Here is a 20,761-nt window from a genome sequence, read left to right as displayed (position 1 = left end):
CTATTTGAGGTTAGCTTTCGGCTACCGTATGTTCAGTGGTGGAAGTTGAGAGAAGAATAAAGACGAATAAAAAGTCCTGCCTTTTTAGGGATACTGAGGCTCTCAGACATAGAACACCTAGGAAAGAGGATCAGCTGCCTTAGTGACTATGAGAGGGGTAGACTTCTCAAGGAACATCTTGAAGTTGAAAGGGTTGGGAAGGCACAGGGAAGGAAGATTGTACAAGGGCTTGGGGATGAAGAATATTTGGGACTTCAGTATGAACTGGTGTGTAGGTAGTAGTGAGGACATGAACTGGGTCGGCGTAGATTTTACCCTGAGGTTTGGGAAATAACAATTAGACAGGGGAGATTAGGAACAGTAGCAGAAAATAGTCAAAAGACTTTAAGAGAATACTACAAGAAATAAACCAGATATAATCTGAGTAGTTTTTAGGTCAAACAATTGAGATAGATAGGATCAGAACTTCAAGGTCATCTTTAACTTCATTGCATTAGAATCAAATACTGCTAAAATGCTCATATCTTATTATAATTATGTTATCTGTATTATAAGTAATACGTTATACTTCGATTTGAGTTTGAATCCAGCTTGGAATATATACAAATATATGCGACCTGTCTCAAAAAGGAAAGGGCTAGGGAAGGAAGGAAATTGTAAAATAAGATGCTTGTGAAGACATGCTTGGCACTTGGTTTTCATAGAAATAATTGCCAGTGAATTCAAATGAGCTGGCAGCACATACCCGTAAGGTGAGTGAGAGGACAGGGGTCTTTGTGCTTTGCTGCCAGGAAGGCATGATAAGGTGCACTGTTTTAGAATGCAGTCTGACAGTTTCCTATAAACGTAGAGTGGCACTCAGGTATTTATGCAAGAGAAATGGAAATGTTTTGGGCTTAAGAGGTAGCTCAGTTGACTGAATTCAATTCCCAGCACCACATAAAACTGGGCATGGTGCTATGCCTGTAATTTCAGCACTTGGGAGGTAGAGAAAGGATCAGAAGTTCAGGTTCATTCTCAGCTACATAAGACAAGTGGGCTATATGAGACCTTGTTTAAAGAAACAACAAAACAAAAAACCCAAACCTAAAACAAAGCAAAAAACACAAAAAAAGATTTTATTATACAGATGGATACACGCATACCCACCTCAAGTTTGGAAACAACCTAAATGTCTGTATCAGGTCAGTGTGTAGAGTGTGATGTGTTTATGCAGTAGAAATTGATTCAGCGATACAGAGAAGCAAACATCTAGTGCAGCAGCATGGGTGGATACCAGACAGCCTGAACAAAAGAAGCCAGGCTCAAGACTACAGATAGCTACATGGCTCCATTTACATGCCATCAGATCCCATTACAGATGGCATGTTCTAGAATAGACATGGAGTTGTATGTAGAAGAGGCAAGTCCAGTCTGTGGTGGCACAACCAGCCCTGTGGTTGTCTAGAATTGAGAAGCCAGGAACAGCTGTCCCTAGGCTGAAAAGGTCTTTTGGGATAACAGTATTATGTCTTTGACTGGGTGGGGTACATTCTGTCTTCATGTGGTCCAGATAATGTCTTAAGTCAGGTTCATTATTGCTGTGATGACACCATGACCAAAGCAACTTGGGGATGAAAGTGTTCATTCAGCCTACCCTGCCATATCACAGTTCATTATCAAAGGAAGCCATGACTGGAACTCAAGTAGGAAAGGCACCTGGAGGTAGTAGTTGATACAGAAATTATGGAGGGGTGCTGTTACTGGCTTGTTCATCCTGCTTTATCCTATAGAACCCAGGATCATCAGTCCTGGGGTAGCACTACCCACAATGGGCTCTGCTTTCTCCCATCAATCATGTCAAGCATGGAAATGCTCCACAGACTTGCCTATAGCCCGATTTTTTTTTTTTTTTAATGTTTTTTGTTTTTTTTGTTTTTTTAGATTTATTTATTTATTATATGTAAGTACACTGTAGCTATCTTCAGACACTCCAGAAGAGGGCGTCAGATCTTGTTACAGATGGTTATGAGCCACCANTGAACTCCGGACCTTCGGAAGAGCAGTCGAGTGCTCTTACCCACTGAGCCATCTCACCAGCCCCCCGATTTTTTTTTTTGTTTGTTTGTTTTATTTATTTATTACATGTAAGTACACTGTAGCTGTCTTCAGAAGCTCCAGAAGAGGGAAGTCAGATCTCATTACGGATGGTTGTGAGCCACCATGTGGTTGCCGGGATTTGAACTCAGGACCTTCGGAAGAGCAGTCGAGTGCTCTTACCCACTGAGCCATCTCACCAGCCCCCCCCCTTTTTTTTTAATGTATGAGTATACTGCAGTTGTCCTCAGACACACAGAAGAGAGCATCAGAATCCCATTACAGATGGCTGCGAGCCACCATATAGTTGCTCGGAATTGAACTCAGGAGCTCTGGAAGAGCAGCCAGTGAGTGCACTTTAATTGCTGAGGCATCTCTCCAGCCCTACAGCCTGATCTTAAGGAATCATTCCTCAACTGAGGCCCCTTCCTTTCTGATGACTCTAGCTTGATATAAAACTAGCTGGTACAGGGTACACTGGACAAATACTCTTAAATTTTTTTTTTTAAAGATTTATTTATTATATATAAGTACATTGTAGCTGTCTTCAGATACACCAGAAGAGGACAACATATCTCATTACAAATGGTTGTGAGCCACCATGTGGTTGCTGGGATTTGAACTCAGGTCCTCTGGAAGAGTACTCAGTGCTCTAAACTGCTGAGCCATCTCTCCAACCTCTCTAACATGCTTATATCTTATTGTTCATAAGTCATGTTTTGAATCAGATAGAAAAATAAAAATAAAAAATGAGCCGGGCAGTGGTGGTGTACACCTTTAATCCCAGCACTTGGGAGGCCAACCTGGTCTACAAAGTGAGTTCCAGGACAGCCAGAGTCATCCAGAGAAACTCGAAGCCTTTCCTCCCCACCTCCCAAAATGAAAACCAGCTGACAAACCAACCAGTGGAGTTCTGGTGGCCTGGGTAGAGTATCATTTTTATCTCCTCCAGTGGCTTACTTGTAAGAAGATCTAAACATCCTGAATGGAATGGGTAGAACTGGAATCAAAGGCTAAGTAGTTGGAAAGGAGAATTTAATTATGTTGTCACTTTAAAACTGAAATGAAGGGAGATGGAACATTGATAATGTTACTTGAAAGTTGAGAGTATGGTTGGATTAATAAGCTGCTGTTTCTCTGCTTGCCTTGGTGCACTAGTACATCGATTCCACAGACCTGGAGCCAAGTACCCTGCAGGAAGAGCCTGTGCGCTACCATGAGGCATGGCAGAAGCTCTGCAGTGCTCAGTAAGTAGCCTTCTCTGTTGTGGTGCTTGTGCCAATGAACTTGGACCTGTGCTTAGTGCTGAGGGAGGTCATTGCTTGTAAAATGTCTTTAACGATTAGACTGCCTACTAAATGGCATAAGTTATATAAAACAAAGTGCAGCTCACTATTATAGTTGGATATGAGGAAAACATTTTCATTATGTTCATGATTCTTACTATGTATATATATATTTTTTAAAAGATTTTATTTAGTTTATGTATATGAGTACACTAGCTGTTTTCAGACACACTGGAAGAGGGCATTGGATCCTATTATAGATGGTTGTGAGCCACCATNTGGTTNNTGGGANTTGAACTCAGGACCTCTGGAAGAGCAGTCTCATCATGTGGCTTAAAGATTTTTTTCATCCAGGTTATTTGATGAGTTGCCATCAGTTGAATCTCATAAATAGTTTTGGTAGCTGCTGCTATTACTACTACTGTTTTCTTTCTTTCTTTCTTTCTTTCTTTCTTTCTTTCTTTCTTTCTTTCTTTCTTTCTTTCTTTCTTTCTTTCTTTCTTTCTTTCTTTCTTTCTTTCTTTCATATGAGTACACTGTAGCCAGAAAGTGGCATCAGATTCCATTAGAGATGGTTGTGAGCCACCATGTGGTTGCTGGGAATTGAACTCAGGACCTCTGGAAGAGCAGTCAGTGCTCTTAACTGCTGAGCCATTTCTCCAGCCCTCTTTGTTTTCTGAGACATGGTTTCTTTGCTTAGCCCTGGCTGACCCGTGTAACTCTAGTCCGGCCTTAAATTCAGATATCTGCCTGCTTCTGCTTTCCAAGTGCTGTGATTAAATGAGTGTGCTACCATGTCCAGTTAGTTTCTTTTTTTTACATAGTAAAAACGAAGTTTCTGTTTAGATGCTTGGTCAGTGTGACACACTGCTGAGGAAAGTCCCCCTCACAGAATCTAAGAGGAGTGTTGGAATTGAGAGGAAAAGTGAACTGATTGACATACAATGTCGAACACACTCATAGTCTGGTACTTAGGGAGCTGAGGCAGGAGGATTGTGAGTTTGAAGCCCGCTTGGGATATGCTAAAAGACCCATCTCAAAAAAAGAAATATAAATAAAGAATCTGGGGGAAGGGCAGTAACAACATTGTTGTTATAGACCATTCTCTGTTGGTGTGATGGAGCCTATGTCTTTGCATTAAGTTTCTTGTATTTATAAGCACAGAAAGTGCATCCATAGTCTTTTAGTTACAGTCCAGGCTGAGCTAGATGGGAAGTAAGTTCAGGGCCTCAGTGTCTTGGCAGTGATGTCTTTGACATGACTGAGGGCTGGATTAGTTAAGGGAATTTGCTCAGTGGTCTTTTCTCTGCAGTGGAGTGCTGGTTCCAGGAGGATTTGGTGTTCGGGGGACAGAAGGAAAAATTCAAGCAATTGCTTGGGCTCGGAAACAGAAGAAGCCTTTTTTGGGTAAGCCTTTTTGTACTCTCATCACGCTGACAAAGAATGAGTGGAAAGGAATTTTCTGGAGGAAATTCAATTACATTTATTTATGTATGTGTGCATAGGCCCGTGCCATGGCACACATGTAGAGGTTAGAGGGCAACTTGCCAAGGTCTGTCCTCTCCTTCTATCATTGGTGTCTCAGGAATTGAACTTAGGTTATGAGGCTTGGTGGCAAGCACCTTTACCTACTAAGCCATCTCATCAGCCCTTAGGTTCACAATGTGGAAAGTTTTAAGAGGTATATGCAGATGACGAGGAATTTTGAGAAAGTGGACTCTTATGTAGGAAATAACTGTTTGCAGTAAGTACATGTAAGACTGGACTTGGTGTTCTCATTTGGCAAACCAGCCAATAACTGGGCCAAGTGATGTTGGATGCTTCCTGTTGCCACAGATTTAGGCAGTTTTCAACTTGATCAATTTGTAAATGAGAACTTAATGAGAGAGGATTAGGGACTTGGATTCTAAGGTACTGAGTATAGAGTCTTTAACTGGGTAGCTTTGCAGAGCCCTGAATTTTCATGAATGTGTAGGTCCTGTTTTTAATTCAGTACAGGTATCACTTTCGGGTGTTTCTTACATTGTGTGGTTTCCACTTAGGGTAGAAGACACTGACAGGCTGGGATATGTGGGAGTTGCCCTCTTATATGAGAGTGACATGTTTATCCTTTCTTGGAAGGTGTGTGCTTAGGAATGCAGCTAGCAGTGGTAGAATTTTCAAGAAATGTACTGGGATGGCAAGGTAAGTGTATGTTTAGCAACTGATTCCTGCAGGGCAGGAATTGTGTGCTGGTGGTTGGGAGCTATGGGCATGATGCCTGTTTTCTCAGCACTTCTCAGTGTTCAGTGAACTGGGCACCACATTCACAGAGAATCACTACATGTCTGAGGGAGCACCAAGCAAGCAAGCAGGCCTTTGGCTACTGATCCTTTTTTTTTTTTTTTTTTTTTAGTTTTTCGAGACAGGGTTTCTCTGTATCCCTGGCTGTCCTGGAACTCACTCTGTAGTCCAGGCTGGCCTCAAACTCAGAAATCTGCCTGCCTCTGCCTCCCAAGTGCTGGGATTAAAGGTGTGCTCCACCAGGCCCGGCGATCCTGCTTTTCTCTCTCTCTCTCTTTTTTTTTTTTTTTTAAGATTTATTTATTTATTATATGTAAGTACACTGTAGTTGTCTTCAGACACACCAGAAGAGGGCGTCAGATCTTATTACGGATGGTTGTGGGCCACCATGTGGTTGCTGGGATTTGAACTCAGGACCTTTGGAAGAGCAGTCAGTGCTCTTAACTGCTGAGCCATCTTACCAGCCCCGATCCTGCTTTTCTTATCTCAAGATTCTCACTCTGAACACAGTGACCACTACCCAGACGGCGGTACCCAGCAAGAAGCCACTAGTCTACTGAAGGGCTGTGCAGTTGTAGGCTTGGGCTCAAGTTCTGGCTTTTTTATCACTAAATGTGGGTAGTTTTAGGCAACTTTCTGTCTTCTGTTGCTTGTAGAATGGGCATCAAAGTGATTCCTACTTCACACAGTTGTAAAAAGTAGGTGAAGGTGCTGGAGAGATTGTTTAGCAGTTAAGGACTGTCTTCCAGAGGACCCAGGTTCAAATCCCAGCATCAACATGGCAGCTCACACCTATAACCTTAAGATCTGATAGTCTCACATAGACATACATGCAGGCAAAATATTAATGCACATTTAAAAAAGGTAAAACCAGGTGGTGGTGGTGCATGCATTTAATTTCTATGAGTTCAAGGCCAGCCTGGTAAACAGGTTGAGTTCTAGGATAGCTGGGGCTACACAGAGAAACCTTGTAGGAGAAGTACTATAAATAGTCCCTAGCAGTTCCTGGCAGATCCAAACTGTTTAGCTAGTGTAATATCTACCTCTACCTGATTGACCATGGGAGCACATCCAGAGGTCACTGGCTTCTCAGAGCCATTTTTGAGGGTGCTACAGAATGAAGCAACATGTAGGTATGGAAAAGCTGTCTGGCTTAGGCAGTGAGAGTCTGGGGAGACACCCTGGTCTGGGATGACCGGAGCGCTCTTACAGCTCCTGCTCAGGCTCCTGCCTCTCTACAGGGTCCCAGTTGGGCATGTGGTTGTGATACGGTTATCGACGTTTGGACCCAGGCAGGGGACAGGACCTTACAGAAAAATCCAAGTGCACACTGCTAGGGACTTAATCTATTGCCTTTTTTGTCTAGTGGCTTTGCTTATGGTCAGTACATTTCATAAAATAAAGGTTGTTTGTTGAAGTCAGTTAACTTCCCAGCTATTTCAGAGACGGGGCAGGAGGATCACAGATAGAAACCTGCCTACAGAGTGAGTTTCATGACAGCCTTGACTATAGCGGGATCCTGTCTCAAATTAAACATGGAAAAGGGCTGGGCATGGCAAGTCCCTGGATTCAGTATAAGTACTGCAAAGAAAAATAACAAACCAATTAATTCCTAACTTAGCAGAGGATGACAGCATATTAGATGCTCAGGATGGAAGAAAAGGTAGAGCAGTTCTTGTTCATCTCATAGAAGCTATAACAAACTAAAAAAATTAATGTAAGAACTGTTACTAAAGAAACATGGTAAGATGATTTTGATCTACTTTGTGCAGCTTGATTTCAGCTTTCAGAGAGCTGAAAATTCACCTGTGTTGGTTGTCTTACCTTAAAAATGCTGTTCTGGGAAGGGGAAAACAGTGTGGTTATAGTTTAAAGTTACTATTTTTCCTTTCCCTTTTTTTTTTTTTTTTTTCTTTTGAGACAGTCTGTGTAGCTTTAGCTGGCCTAGAACCCTATGTAATCTTGAACTCTGAGATCCATCTACCTCAGTGCTGGAATTAAAGGAATGTGCCACCACACCTGGCTATTGGTGCCCCATAGTTTTCTAATGATTTTTCTTTACTTTGTGCAAGTGAGTGTCTTGCCTGCATGTATGTAAGTGCACTCTGCCTGCTTGGTGTCCATGAAGGCCAGAAGGCACTGGATCTCCTAGAACTAGGTTCTTTGTAAGAACAATGAGTGCTTTAAGTACTTGGCCATTCTCCCCAGCCTGTAATCATCAGCTCTAAACTGAGAGAGCTCATGATTTGATGCTTAGCAGGAAACTAGTAACTAAGGTTTTGTTTATAGTTATTTTCATGACTCAATTATTTTAACTTTTCAGATGCCAATTCTACAGAGTTTGACCCCAAGACTAGTCATCCTGTGGTGAGTCAAGCATTTGAACCTCTCGGGCTTAGAAGGGGTAGAAGGGCATCTGTGAAGCAGGGGATGGCAGACAGGCAGTGAGACCAGTGTGTCCCAAAGACCCTTCAGACCTCCTGACGAGGACCTTTTGAGTTTTCACCTAATTCCTCACCAGTCTTTCCAGGTTACATTGGAAGTCTTTAAATGATAGGTGTACTCCCTAATAGCAAGAGAATTATCCTCAATTCCCCTCAGTTCCTGGTGGGAAGCACGTGTGAAGTTTCGCTGCCTGGTAGCCCCTGTTCTCAGAGCTCCATATTTTAACAATTCATGTTCTTCCCAGTGCCAGTCCTGGAGGGTAGGGTAGACAGGCTCAGGATTAATGAGCTAAGGGGTGGTGATTTCTTTAGTGGTAAGCAAAGCTTTCCAGGCTATACTCCTGCTGTTGATCACCTGGGGCCTGGGGCCTACTCAGCCTGTGGTAGTACTATAAGGCTCACTAGGGACGGGCAGTGTGTTTGTCTTTGCATTCCTAGCCCATGACTGACAGGAGTGCTTAGGCATTTGCTTTTTCAGTATTCAGCAAATGCTGAGCATTGGTTGTATGTGAGGTACTGTTTTTGTCACTGAGGATACTGTGACAAGCTGGACATGGTTTTTTATCTTACTGATTTAGTTTCTGCATATCTGTTCTAAAGTTGAAGTTTTGTTAATGTAAGAACAATGGTGGGGCAAGGAGGGAGTGGAACACAGGGAGGCTTGGAGGGGTTTAAAAGGTACTCAGATGACTGTAGCAGCCCCCTCTGGGGTGCCAGTCTACCTGTTCACAGACTTGCTAGTGGCTGCTGATCTAGAGGATGGCTGTGTAATGACTAGTTTAATCCTGTGTCCATGTTGCTATGCCACAGCACACAGAGCCTTTGGCATCACAAGTGCTAGGACAGGGGACACCATCATGAGGGAGGCTGAAGCATTGAATTTTCCTGCCCTGGAGGGCTCCACTCGGGGAAGGAGGTCTAGCTCTAACAGAAGCAAAGTTTGGTAGTCAGACTTGTTTTCTGAACATCTCTAGGTCATAGACATGCCAGAACATAACCCTGGGCAAATGGGTGGAACCATGAGGCTGGGCAAGAGGAGAACCCTGTTCCAGACCAAGAACTCAGTCATGAGTAAGTTGTTTCACATGAGTCTGGCTTTTGTCCTGGTCTGTGCAGGACATGTGGGATAGGTGGTTCTAAAGCTCCAAAGAGCCAGGGCAGCCTTTTCTTGGCTATGTAGCTACTTTTGCATTTCTTTCCTCCTCCTCATCTCATGCTAGTTTAGGATGTATGGTTTTAGCTAGATGATCTCTGGTAATGCATCTGGCCATTAGGTTAAAGCCATTGCAATCTGTGGTTACTTTCTTAAACTACTAGTAAATAGAACTATGTGGAATTTGGTGATTAAAAAAAAATCAGTTTTACATACATAGTTTAAATATGTTTTATTCTAACAAATAGCAATTGTGGTTAAAACTTTGGTAGAATTGGAGGAGGAAAATGCCCCTACAAGTCATGCCCAATGGCAACATTGCTCTTTTAACCATTTTTAGAGGTGCCTGGGGTTCCAGTCAGACTAGTTTGAGAATCACTTGAGTACCATTTTCAGGATCTTCCATCTATGCTGTTCTGTGGGTTTGGGGTCTCAGTTGGAGTTAGTGAGGAGTGGGTCGGTAAGCACCCCATTTGCATACACTGCGCTTGTTCATCTATAGTCACCACATACCAACTAGCTTTTCATTTCCCTTTCCCACAGTGTTCTCAGGGATCTGGTTTTCTGGGAGGGCCTAGCCTGTCTCTTTGGTGTTTCCCAGCAGCACAGTGCTTAGCATTTAGCAGTGGTGTGTTTGAGGGAGGTGGTGACAGTTTGTTTTTGCTGTGGTTCTTGGTTTGGGCAGAGGAGCCAGAGGCCCAGGAATTCCTCTGAATTATATCAAGAGCAGGCTAATGTGGCTTGCAGAAGTTTGGTAGCCTGATTTACTTACATAAGTGTGAATTGGGAATATTTAGTAGTTTGCATAGACTTTTTGTGCAGGTGTAAGTCCTAAATTGCCTGGTTTTCTTCAGGGAAACTCTATGGAGACACAGACTACTTGGAAGAAAGGCACCGCCACCGATTTGAGGTGAGGATGAGCCTGTTCCTTCCCTTACTTTGCAAAGAAGGTAGTAGAGAAGCCAAAACAATGTTTTCTTGTCCCACCAGGTGAACCCAGTCCTGAAAAAGTGCTTGGAAGAGCAAGGCTTGAAGTTTGTTGGCCAAGATGTTGAAGGGGAGAGGATGGAGATCGTGGAGTTGGAAGGTGGCTATCTGGGTAGTTAGTGATAACTCAGTGGACAAAGTGCAGTAAGGTTTTCTTGGTGTGTGGGAAAACAGAACAATTTGCCCCACATCTGCAGTCCAGCACGTGGAGAGCTGAGGGAGGAGGATCATAAGTGCTAGGTTAGCCAGGGCTACAGAGCCAAACGCTATCTCAAGAAAAAGAGAAGTGCGTTGTGCTTTCTCGAGCTGGTGTTGAGGAGGCTGCAGTGTCGGGGAGGGGCTTCTCACAAGGCTGCAGAGGCAGGAGGCACACACCTATGTACAGTTTCCACAGCAGGCATGTAGCATGAAGACCTAGCTGGAATGAGTGCTAAATCCTTTTAGCTTTCATGTGGACAGTGTGTAGTTTAGCCTGTGCAAGTGACGGGATATTCACTTACAGACTCTGGAGAGCAGGGACAGAGCTTTGAGTTACACAGTGCGTAGCAGTGTCAGCTGACTCCTGCTTTGGGGTTCCCTTTTCCTATATTTTGGTGATAGACATTTTCAAATACTAATTGTTCTTCTGAATTTGTGTTGCAGATCATCCATTTTTTGTTGGAGTGCAATATCACCCTGAGTTCCTGTCCAGGCCTATCAAGCCCTCCCCACCCTACTTTGGCCTTCTCCTGGCCTCTGTGGGGCGGCTCCCACATTACCTTCAGAAAGGTTGCCGGCTCTCACCCAGGTGGGGATGCTAACTCATCACAGTGAGGTTCTACACAGTCCTGAGAAAAAGCCATAGGTGCCACGGCCTGGTCATTGTATAGGTGACCACATACTCTTTGGTATGCTGTGAAGGCTCCTATTGTTTCTTTGAGGTTTGTTAGGCTGTCTCTTTCTAGTTGGCCAGGCCTCATCTTTGTAGTTGCTGGGTTCTGTTTTTGCTGCTGAGCATTTCCTGTCTGTGGCAAGTGGGTCACAACCATGTAGACATGTGCCCTGTTATTTCTTTTATCTGAAACTGGTGTCTCTGGGTTAGTATATTAATGTTGAACTACTGGGGAGGGGCTGTATACTTGCAACTAGAGGAATTCCCTCCACAACCTCAAGTATGTGGTAGAGATAGTTGCCACATGTGGACACATGCTGCGCATAACTGAGGTTACAAAAGTGGGGAAGTAAAGTGAGTCCTTGATGGGAGCTGAGTAACCCTTCTCAATTCCACAGGGACACTTACAGTGACAGAAGTGGGAGCAGCTCCCCAGACTCGGAAATCACTGAACTCAAGTTTCCATCAATAAGTCAGGACTGATCTGGTAAGTGACTTTTTTTTTTACAGTTTTATTTATAGGAGTACACTGTAGCTATCTTCAAACACAACAGAACGGGGCATTGGATCCCATTACAGATGGTTGTGAGCCACCATGTGGTTGCTGGGAATCGAACTCAGAACCTCTGGAAGAGCAGTCAGTGCTCTTAACTGCTGAGCCATCTCTCTAGCCCCAGTTAGTGACATTTTTAAGGTTGAGTAGAAAACCGAAAACTTGGTAGCAGACTCTCTAAGAGATCACAGGCCAGCCAGCTTAGCTCTCCTGTGAGCTGCATTCTGTGATTTGTCATCTCACAGAGTAAGTTGGAGACTGACAGGAAGATGTCTGTCCACCTCTGTCTTCCACATATTGTGTAAGCACACGTGCAAAAGCACCTATATTTCTCCATTTGTCAATCATTGGGAGTTGCCTGTCCCTTAGCAGCCTTGAAACGGGCTGGTGCTGTCAACATAGTGCTTGTATCTGGGTGAGACAGGTTGCTGCAAGGCCTTGAAGGTCTATGGATTTGCAAACATAGGCTCCTGTCATTCTCCTACAGGAACAGGCCTTGTTCCCTGAGTGCTGGCAGCTAAGTTCTGACACTTTAATAAACATCATATAATTCTAGCTTTTTGTTTTTCTTTAAACAGGATGAGTCTTCAACTTCAGCTTTGACAGTTTACAACTATGATTTTACATCCTGCTTTTCACACTTCTTTTAAATTATGTTTTTATTAAGATTATTTTATTATGGGGGAAAGACATTTGGAAAACTTTGTCACTTGCATGTCCCATCATTTATACTGGATCCTGCAACACATGTATTTGTGCGACAATACCTTTGCAGTTTTTGTGCTTCTGTGATGGGAAACAGGCCTCTGGACGGAACCTGATGGTGGCTGCTGGCTGGTTAAGGGCCATCAACTACCTTGTTTTCCAACCACTTGAGTCACTGTCATTGGAGTGAATTGCTGTTGTTTCCCTGGGGTGCCAGGACTCCCAGTGCTGGGCTGCTAACTGGGTGTTGCTGGCATCTCAGTGCTGCTGAGTTACAGGGGACTAGGTGGCAGCTGTATCTACCCTCACCATCCAGAGGGTTGTTTGGTTTTTTGGTATACCAGACAAGCTCTGTCTGTATAAAGTGTCAACATAAAAACCCTGGGTCTCTGGCTACACTTTCTATTCCTGGGGCTGAGAAAACTCCTTGCATCAAGGGGTCAAGAAACAAGGAATTTTAGGGTAACTGATTCTAAAGCCCTCTCTTGTGTCTGCACCATTGATTTGAGGGTATTTTTTTCTTCCGGAATGGTGTTATTGCATTTGAAATGCAATTTGAAGTTATTTTCTTAATGTGATATGGCAATGGGCATGACCATGTGCTACAGTATGGTGGTTAGCTTGATGCATACTCCTAACTTAATAAATAATGCAGAACCATTGGTGTGCTCTCTCTTGTCACTGGCTGGGCTGCTTTTCCATGGGCACTGAGCTTCAATGCCAGGGCTTCTCCTGGGCCAGCCTCAGTGAGCATCAAACTAAGATGCAAGCCTTAGTAGCAACTAGGATTTCTCAGCAAGTCAGTTTGGTTGTCATGACATATATTCCAGGGATTAAAATCCAGTTGATGCTGTGTGCTACTTACGTAGCAGGAAGAGAAGAGAGGAATCATGTGCTGCCTGAACAGGGTCCTTTGCACACTACAGACAGGTAATTCACACAGGGAGCCAGGCTGTCTTAACCAGCTGTTAGGTTTTCTTTCCTACTTTGCACTCATTCTTGACCTCTAGAGTTTAGAAGTTCAAGGTCATGGGGCAGGGGCAATTCACTTTCCAAAATGAATTATGCAGTGTTGGTGACATTGGTATGTCACCAGGCCTGGCTGTGTATAGATAGTTACTTCACCTGCTACAAGTTGAATTGGGGCACTGGGGAGGAAAATTTGTCTCACCTGTTTGCCTAACTCCTACCTCAGATTCCTCATTCCCTAGTCCAATGTCACCGTCTTCCTTGAGATTCAGAGCCCCACCCTTCTTATTCCTGTTCAAAAGCATCCTATCCTATATTTTCGTTCATTTCTGTGAGCTCACAGCTTTCTTCTGTAGGGATCCTGTCTGGCTGTGGAATGATTCTAAGCTCTTCCCACACAGAGGGTCTACTGCTGTTGTCACAATAGAGAGGGCTTGGCTGGGTGTGGAGTGGTTTGGAAGAGCCATCTCTAATGTTTTTCTACTGATGAAGATGGCCTCGATTGACCAATTGCCACATGGTAACCACGTGCATGACCTGTCAGCAAAAGAAAACCCCCACCTGGTTCTCCAGAGTTTGCTATGCTGCTGGCGATCCTGACAGGGCCTGATGCTTGATGGGGCTGGAAGGCAGCCCTCTATGATTAGTGACTACCAGTGCGCAGTGGCTTCTCCCTCATGTCCTTAGTGTGCTGACCTCAGAGTTAGGGGCCAAGGGCAGGTGGCAGCTGTGTTCCCTATTACTATCTGCTTTTGCCAAAACAGCTTCCAGAGAAAGTACTCTGCGGGTGGTAGCACCTGGACCAGAATCTAGCGTGGTGCTTGGCACATGCATGTGTGGTACCCAGAAACATCTCCTCTCACCTTTTGAATGATGGCTTTATTTTTTCATTCATTCATTTACTTTGGTTATGCTGGGGCTAGAACCCATGACTTTATTCATGCTAGTGAATGAAGTGCTCTATCACTGAGCCACAACTCAACCTCAGGAGTGCATTCTTTATGTAACACTGGGGACACCATTTATGATCATGTTTGGTTCCTGGAAGCATTGTGAGTGTTGGCAGGGATTGTATCCTGTTTGTAATCTGGAAAAATCAGGTCTAGAGTAGTGAGTGGTCCAGGAGTGTCCAGTGTCTGGTGGGTGCGGCATGGGAACTGAATTTTCTCTCTTTTTTTTTTTTTAAGATTTATTTATTATATGTAAGTACACTGTAGCTGTCTTCAGACTCTCCAGAAGAGGGAGTCAGATCTTGTTATGGATGGTTATGAGCCACCATGTGGTTGCTGGGATTTGAACTCCAGACCTTCAGAAGAGCAGTCGGGTGCTCTTACCCACTGAGCCATCTCACCAGCCCGGGAACTGAATTTTCAAAACCAGTTTATGTGTGCACATGTATTAAAGAGGATACAATGCTTGTCAGCACTCACCATCTCTCTGTCTCTTATTTCCGTCCCTACTCTGAATATAGCCAGCAGCCTCAAGGAAGAGCTGATAAGTGTATATTTTCATGGAAACCCTTCTCTTGTAAAATGTTGTCAATATTCCATGATTATCTGGTAAATGTGCAAATGTCACGATTGTTTCATTAGGTAATTATTAGACACCCACTACAAAACTGCAAGTATTCTGAACACAGACCATACCTAACTTGCAACATGTATTTTAGTGGGAGAAACTATGGAAAGAAAAAAGGAAAAACAAAAAACAAGCAAGCTGGGGTTCCCGGAAAGTTGCTCTTGCCTATAATCTTAGCATCTTGGTGGGATTTGGAGGGTGTGGTGGTGAAGCAGGAGTGCCATTTTCAAGGCCCGCTTGGAGGGGAAGCTAAAGTCCTGCAGCTCAGAAGGAAGAGGGCCCTAGGCAGAGATTACCCAGTGCAGAGGTGGGGGTGGGTTTGTTGCTGTGGCACGCATGGCTGGATTAAGGGACAGCAGGAGGATCTAGCATAGGTGGCTTTCTTAGGACAAAATGCCTGTGGACAGGGCAGGTGTGGCAGGATCTAACTCTGGCTTTTGTGTTAGTAGACTGGCAGTAGTCCTGTCTGGCTAGACCCCTCCTGTGAATGACTATTCTGCTACAGCCAGCAAGGTACCAGATACCATATGATGGTGACAAAATGTCCCTTGCCCACTGTTACTGTCTCACAGGTAGGAAGACTGAGGCAGAGGTAGGCACTGGCACAGAGCTGTGAGGCCTGGCTCCTGAGCAGTAGTGGGCTGGGCATGGCTGACCAAGTGTCTTAGAAATAACCAGGGACTCCAGTGCATGCAGTGTAAGGAGTGATGACACGAACGTTCCAGCAGGTTGGGTGAGCTGCAGAGTGCTCATGCCTTATAACTGGTTACCACATAGGTCTTGCTGGCTCCAAGTGGCCTTTTCAAGTTGACAGATTTCCTAGCCCACTGTAATCGGCTTAGGCAAAAGGTGCATTATAGCTCAGCTCTAGAAAACTAGCCAAATTTCCTGAAAGCAGGGCTCCTTGCATGTGCCAAGAGTTGTTTATTAGCTATGTTACTGTGCCCGCGCTGAGGTGAAGTCCTCTGGCTCCTGTGTGTGCAATGCCAAGGGAGAGGAGGTGGCCCAGGTAGGTTTTATTCCAAGTCTTAGCTCACATCTTATATCCTCATAGTACACAGCAGCTACAAGACAGTGGCTGGCGCTGACTCAACTGCTGCCGAAGCTGCTCCTTTTCCAGTGTTAACACCTTCACCTTCTCTTCCAGCTTGCCCAGCTCCATCGTCCACTTCTGTGAGGACAGTGAGGCAGTAAATGATTAGGTTACCATTGTCTTAGGCTGTCCTCTCTCCAGGGATGGGCTCCAGCCTGAGGGCCTGACCATGCTGCTGCCTCTGATGAAGGGTCTTGGGGTTGCCTTACTATCCATCCACTGGCATAGGGACCTGATCACTACTTGTCTATGTCCCCAGTGTAGCTCCCTTACTCTCTGCTTACTACCATTTGGTGGTTCCTTCCTAGAAGGAACTCAACCCTCCCCTATCTCCTCACCAGGCTCTCCTTGGGTACAGTGCATACCCCTTTCCTAGTTTCCTTATAGGATCTCAGTAGTCTAACCTCTGATCTTTGGCCTTTCAGGTGGGTGTGGCTTTGTGCTATGGAATGGAGTACAGATTTTAAGATGACTACTGGGACTTTCCCTCTAACCACTGAGCAGTGAATTGTGGGAGGAGGTGGCAGAGTTCCTTTTCTAGGCCTCTCTTCTCTAGGCTTGCCTAGCACTTTGGGGTTAATGGCTGGTGGTGTCTGAGTCAGCTTGACCCCAGCCCACCTTGGCCAGATCGTCCTCACCTGCCTGCACCAGTCCTGGATGGCGCCAACCGACAGTGGGCCCTGGATGCTCCCATCACGCCTTAGAAATACCTCCCCCTGGTCTGTCTCATACAGCTGTGGCTCACCCTGGGCCTTAGGAGTGTGCACCGTCAGGCGGAGTACCTTAGCAGGGACAATAGAGGCTCAGAGGGTGACGTCTCATGGTGGTAGTCCCAGTTCTACTTGGGTAGTCCCATACTTTAGCTCCTGAAGGCAGCCTGGTAGGCTCCTTTCCTTAAGCTAGCTCCCGTTGCTGCTTCCCACCCTTAGGATGCTCAGCCATGTCGCAGGGCAGTGTCACTGTCCTGCACGGTGACCGTGCAGCTCACCTTGAGAGGTGTGCTGGTTGTGGTGCTTATGACAGGGATGAAGGTGAGGGTGTAGGCATCGGGAAAGACCTGGGGTTTGAAGCCCTGCAGGATGGAGTCTACCAGCAGGCGTGTACGGTCCTCATCACGATGGCTGCAGTGGATGCCTTGCACCAGGCCACTGTCCTCGACACCTACCAGCAGGCTGCCACCCTCACTGTTGAGAAAGGCACATACGTAGCGCCGCACATGATGCTTGAAAGCCAGGCTCAGGTACTCACCGCCGCCTCGCTTAAATTCCATGTTCCGTGTCTCGCTGCCAAGGAAGGCACCCTGGAATAGCTGTTCCTGGCCCAGGATCTTCTGGTGCACAATGGCACTGTCAGAGCGCACGCCACTGGGTCGGTTCTGAGAGATCTGCCGACGCCCAACTGAGCCCCAGTTAGGGGAAGGGTCTGCCAGTTGGGGCAGTGGTGGGTGCCTGAGGCCTGGGCTGTGGCCAGGGCTGTGGCTGGGGCCAGGGCTGTGGCTTGGGCTTGGACCGCTGTCCTCCTGCTGGGATGAGGGTCAAGACTGGGTGTATAGGCAAAGGCAGAGGACCCTAACTTAAAAGGACTGCCAGACCCCCATCACATTCTTGCTAGCAGTTCTTTTCTAGGCCAAGAGCCCAATTGCGCATATTTGTAAAAGTTAGTGCTAGCCCAAGGGCTCAAGCCAGCTCTTGGGTTGGGTTCTTCCTTGGCATCTGCTGTAAGATGCCTGGGTGGGAAGAAGATTGCCATTTTGAAGTTGGCACTCAGCATACCCACGGACCAGTCTTTCTCTACTAGGAATATGCAATAAGGTTCCTAGGAGGCATCTTGGTAGCCCTGCAGTCCTCTAGGCAGACATGCAGGTCCCTGAACTAAAGGACCCTTCTTTGATGTCCCTGAATGTCTGCTAGCTACTTCCTAGCTAATGAAAAGTCCTCCAAATCTTAGTGTTTACTGCCCTTCCCGAGTCACTCTGTGGCTTCTGCTTTGTCTCTAGGGCTCTGGCAGTTTGTCCATGCGTAGCCATCTCCATAGGGTCTCATCAGCTTCCTCTTCCCATCCTCTCAGCAGCTCTAAATGCCAAGTCAATGGCCACATTTCCCAGCTCTCTAGTACCTTCACATCTACAGGGCTTTATACTCAACTGGGCTAGTGCGTGGAGATGTACAGAGCCCTAGTAGCCTAGCAACTCCCAAGAGAAGATGAACTTAGCCTCAGAAACATAGTAGGTGCACATATATCAAAAGGTTATCAGAGCCGTTTAGTTCCGCAGTTCAAGCCCCATGGATTTGTCCTCGGAACAGAAGACCAAGGATACTGGTAGTATAACCTTTCACCCCCAACAAAACTGGTCTGTACCCTGCTTTCCCTTGTTACATCTGTAGATCTGGGCCTGCCTTCTAGCCCAGCCTCCTTCTTCAGTTGCCTCTGTAGCCTCCAGCCTGAGCTCCAAAGATACCCTGTATCTCTGTCCTACATCACTACCCCAACATCTTTCCTCTGCCTTCCTTGATTCCTAAGTCCCAAGCCTTAGGACTGGATTTCTGGTTCCCTATAAATTTATCCCCAGTGGGCAGTGAGGGCTTGCCCATTCTTACACAGCTACCTCGATTCTGGGACTGGCAGAGTTGGTTCTATTCTTGGAGGGCTTGACAAGGACAGTGCATAGATTGCCTGCCTCAGCCTTGCTTCTAGTGTTTGTCAGTGGAACAAATGAGGTAGACCAAGGAGAAAAATCATGACTTGGTATGTTCCAGGCTCAAACCTGACTGGAATGCAAAAGGGTCCCTAAGAGTTAGTCTCCCTCTTAGCAGAGGGTCAGTCATTTGAGTCACATCCCCTGGGTGTGCAGTTCCTCATGCTATCCACACTTAGGTCTCTTCATGCCCTGCAGGGCACACTTGGGTTAACTGCACTTACCTCCTTGTGGTGTAAGGGTGCCAAGGCCTCACTCAACACCAGCTCCTTGCCCCGGGCTGTGAGCTCTTTAAGGATTAATTGCTCCTCCAAGGCCATCTGCAGACGCCAGGGGAGGGAGGCCAGCACTGCCTTGGGAGCAGCCACCTGTACCAGTGCATAAGTGTTCCGTGGCCGCCTCACTACCTCAATTTGGTCACGGGCCACTGGCAGCTCCAGTCGCTCTAGGGTGTCTCGCAGCAAGCAGGCGAGCACGGGCACAGAGAACTGGGGGTTTAGGTGGCCCACGTAAAGCGTATGTGTGCTGGGAACTGCCTTGAGGCCAGAGTCCTTGGGTGGGGACTCTTTTAGGGGCAATTCTAGCAGGGACTGTTTCCCCTGGGACATCACAGGAGACTCCCACATCTGTGTCTGTGCTGATCTCTTTCTGAGGCTCATGGTGGTCTTCCTCAGAAGGAATTTTGGTAGTCCTCACTGCCGATTGCTCCTCCTAGGCTTGGCTCTCAGACTGGCCAGGGCTTCCCAATGGACTCACAGGTGCTGAGGCTTCTGGAGGCTTGTAGACGGGCAGAGGCTAGGCAGTCAGAAAAAAGGGCAGAGGGCAAGTAACCAAGTAACCCCCTTGGGTGCCTGGGAAAGAGCCAGGCGGGGCTGAGTCAGGCCTCTGGGCCTGTGGGCAGATAAGGAATTTGCCTGAAGGGTTAGGAGGAATCCTTGAGGTCATTATACCCTCTAGATACTCTTCAATCTTTATCTAGGACCTCCAGGCTCTCTCTGGGGTCTCCTGACTTATAGAAGGTTCATAAAAGTCTCCAGACCCTAGCAAGATGGTTAAAGTGGGCCTCAGAGAAGAGGCCATAGTTCCAAACTGAGGGCGGCCTTTCCCACCCACTCTAAAACCTGCTAGGAGGCTAGTGTGGGTCACTGAAACTATTTAGGATTGGATTGGCAGGTTTGGGGGTTCTGGTACACAGACAACTACTATGGTCCCTCCCCATAAAAAGGGCCTTTGCATATATACATAAAACTTGAGGTGGCTCAGGAACTAGAGATAGTTCCTTGCACCTTACCCTAGGCTTGGGAACTCGTTTACAGGCTTGCCACTCACCCCCACACCCCTAGCCTCCAACTTGGGTGGCAGGCACCACCAGCCCGCATCTTTCCAGATTGGGTCCTTGAGATAGTCAGAGTCCAAGAGCCACCACAGCTGCAGTGGGGGAATTCAGGGCAAGCAGGAAGAGGAGGAAAGAGGCGGCCTATGATCTTCATGTCCTGCTGGATCCTGCAGGGGCATAGGAGGTGTCAGCCCCAAGCTCCCACAACTACTACAACTCCTTGGCCCGGGACACTTAGGACTTGGCAGGGAGACAGAGAGAATCAGGGTCTGGGGAGTGGGCGGGGCCTGTGTAACAGCCTCTGTGATCTCACGAAGGCCAACAATGCCTTCTGGTTCAGACAAGCAGAGTCGGGATGCTGAGCAAGACAGACTTCAACAACCATCATGTCTGCTAGACAATGTAAGCAGACACAGCTGCCCGACTGAGACACACCTCGGCCATGGGCCTGAGTAAAATCTCGAACTGTGGACCTGAAGACACTTCTTCCCTCTACACCACCTCTCCAGCCTTCAGTGCTTACACAAGCCACCAGTTACCATCTCCTTTGGCTCTGCCGTCTAAAGTCTCCACTTCCTTCCTTAGTCCCCAATTCCCACTGAACACTGACCAGACCTAGCTGCTCCCAGGATGAACCAAAATGTACATGGTGTGGTCCAGGGCTCCCCTGATACAAGGCTTCTCTGTGTGCCAAACACAGATATTTCTAGTTATTGCTATCTAGAAGGATCT

At 46.3% G+C, this 20,761-nt stretch overlaps 2 protein-coding genes across 4 annotated transcripts in view; one reads left to right on the top strand and one right to left on the bottom strand.

Moving 5' to 3' along the window:
• Ctps1 (CTP synthase 1) overlaps positions 1–13,018 on the top strand; it is a 29,557-nt gene extending 16,539 nt beyond the window's left edge. The window contains exons 10-19 of the mRNA XM_021199633.1: positions 3,235–3,323; positions 4,675–4,769; positions 5,484–5,546; positions 7,969–8,012; positions 9,064–9,160; positions 10,097–10,152; positions 10,233–10,329; positions 10,872–11,016; positions 11,499–11,587; positions 12,232–13,018. Of these exons, the coding sequence (XP_021055292.1) occupies positions 3,235–3,323; positions 4,675–4,769; positions 5,484–5,546; positions 7,969–8,012; positions 9,064–9,160; positions 10,097–10,152; positions 10,233–10,329; positions 10,872–11,016; positions 11,499–11,583 (771 nt within the window). The 3' untranslated portion in view covers positions 11,584–11,587; positions 12,232–13,018. The remainder of the gene's footprint in view (positions 1–3,234; positions 3,324–4,674; positions 4,770–5,483; positions 5,547–7,968; positions 8,013–9,063; positions 9,161–10,096; positions 10,153–10,232; positions 10,330–10,871; positions 11,017–11,498; positions 11,588–12,231) is intronic.
• Positions 13,019–15,813: 2,795 nt separating this feature from the next.
• On the bottom strand, positions 15,814–20,368 carry Slfnl1 (schlafen like 1). 3 transcript variants are annotated; one of them, XM_021201086.2, is made up of 5 exons: positions 20,023–20,368; positions 18,918–19,488; positions 16,987–17,520; positions 16,637–16,780; positions 15,814–16,076 (listed from the first exon to the last, which is right to left on the bottom strand). In XM_021201086.2, exons 2-5 carry the CDS (start codon positions 19,350–19,352, stop codon positions 15,954–15,956), a joined length of 1,236 nt encoding a protein of 411 aa, XP_021056745.1. In that variant the 5' UTR covers positions 19,353–19,488; positions 20,023–20,368; the 3' UTR covers positions 15,814–15,953. The 3 variants fall into 3 exon arrangements, with proteins under 3 accessions (XP_021056745.1, XP_021056746.1, XP_021056747.1); XM_021201087.2 differs by lacking the exon at positions 20,023–20,368 and having other exon boundaries at positions 15,857–16,076; positions 16,987–17,517; positions 18,918–19,489; XM_021201088.2 differs by lacking the exon at positions 20,023–20,368 and having other exon boundaries at positions 15,857–16,076; positions 16,987–17,328; positions 18,918–19,361.
• Positions 20,369–20,761: the final 393 nt, after the last annotated feature.

This window comes from Mus pahari, chromosome 6, assembly GCF_900095145.1.
Source record: "Mus pahari chromosome 6, PAHARI_EIJ_v1.1, whole genome shotgun sequence".
Lineage (NCBI taxonomy): Eukaryota > Metazoa > Chordata > Mammalia > Rodentia > Muridae > Mus > Mus pahari.
The sequence above is the reverse complement of the archived record's forward strand: the minus strand, read 5'-3'. Positions and strand labels throughout refer to the sequence as shown.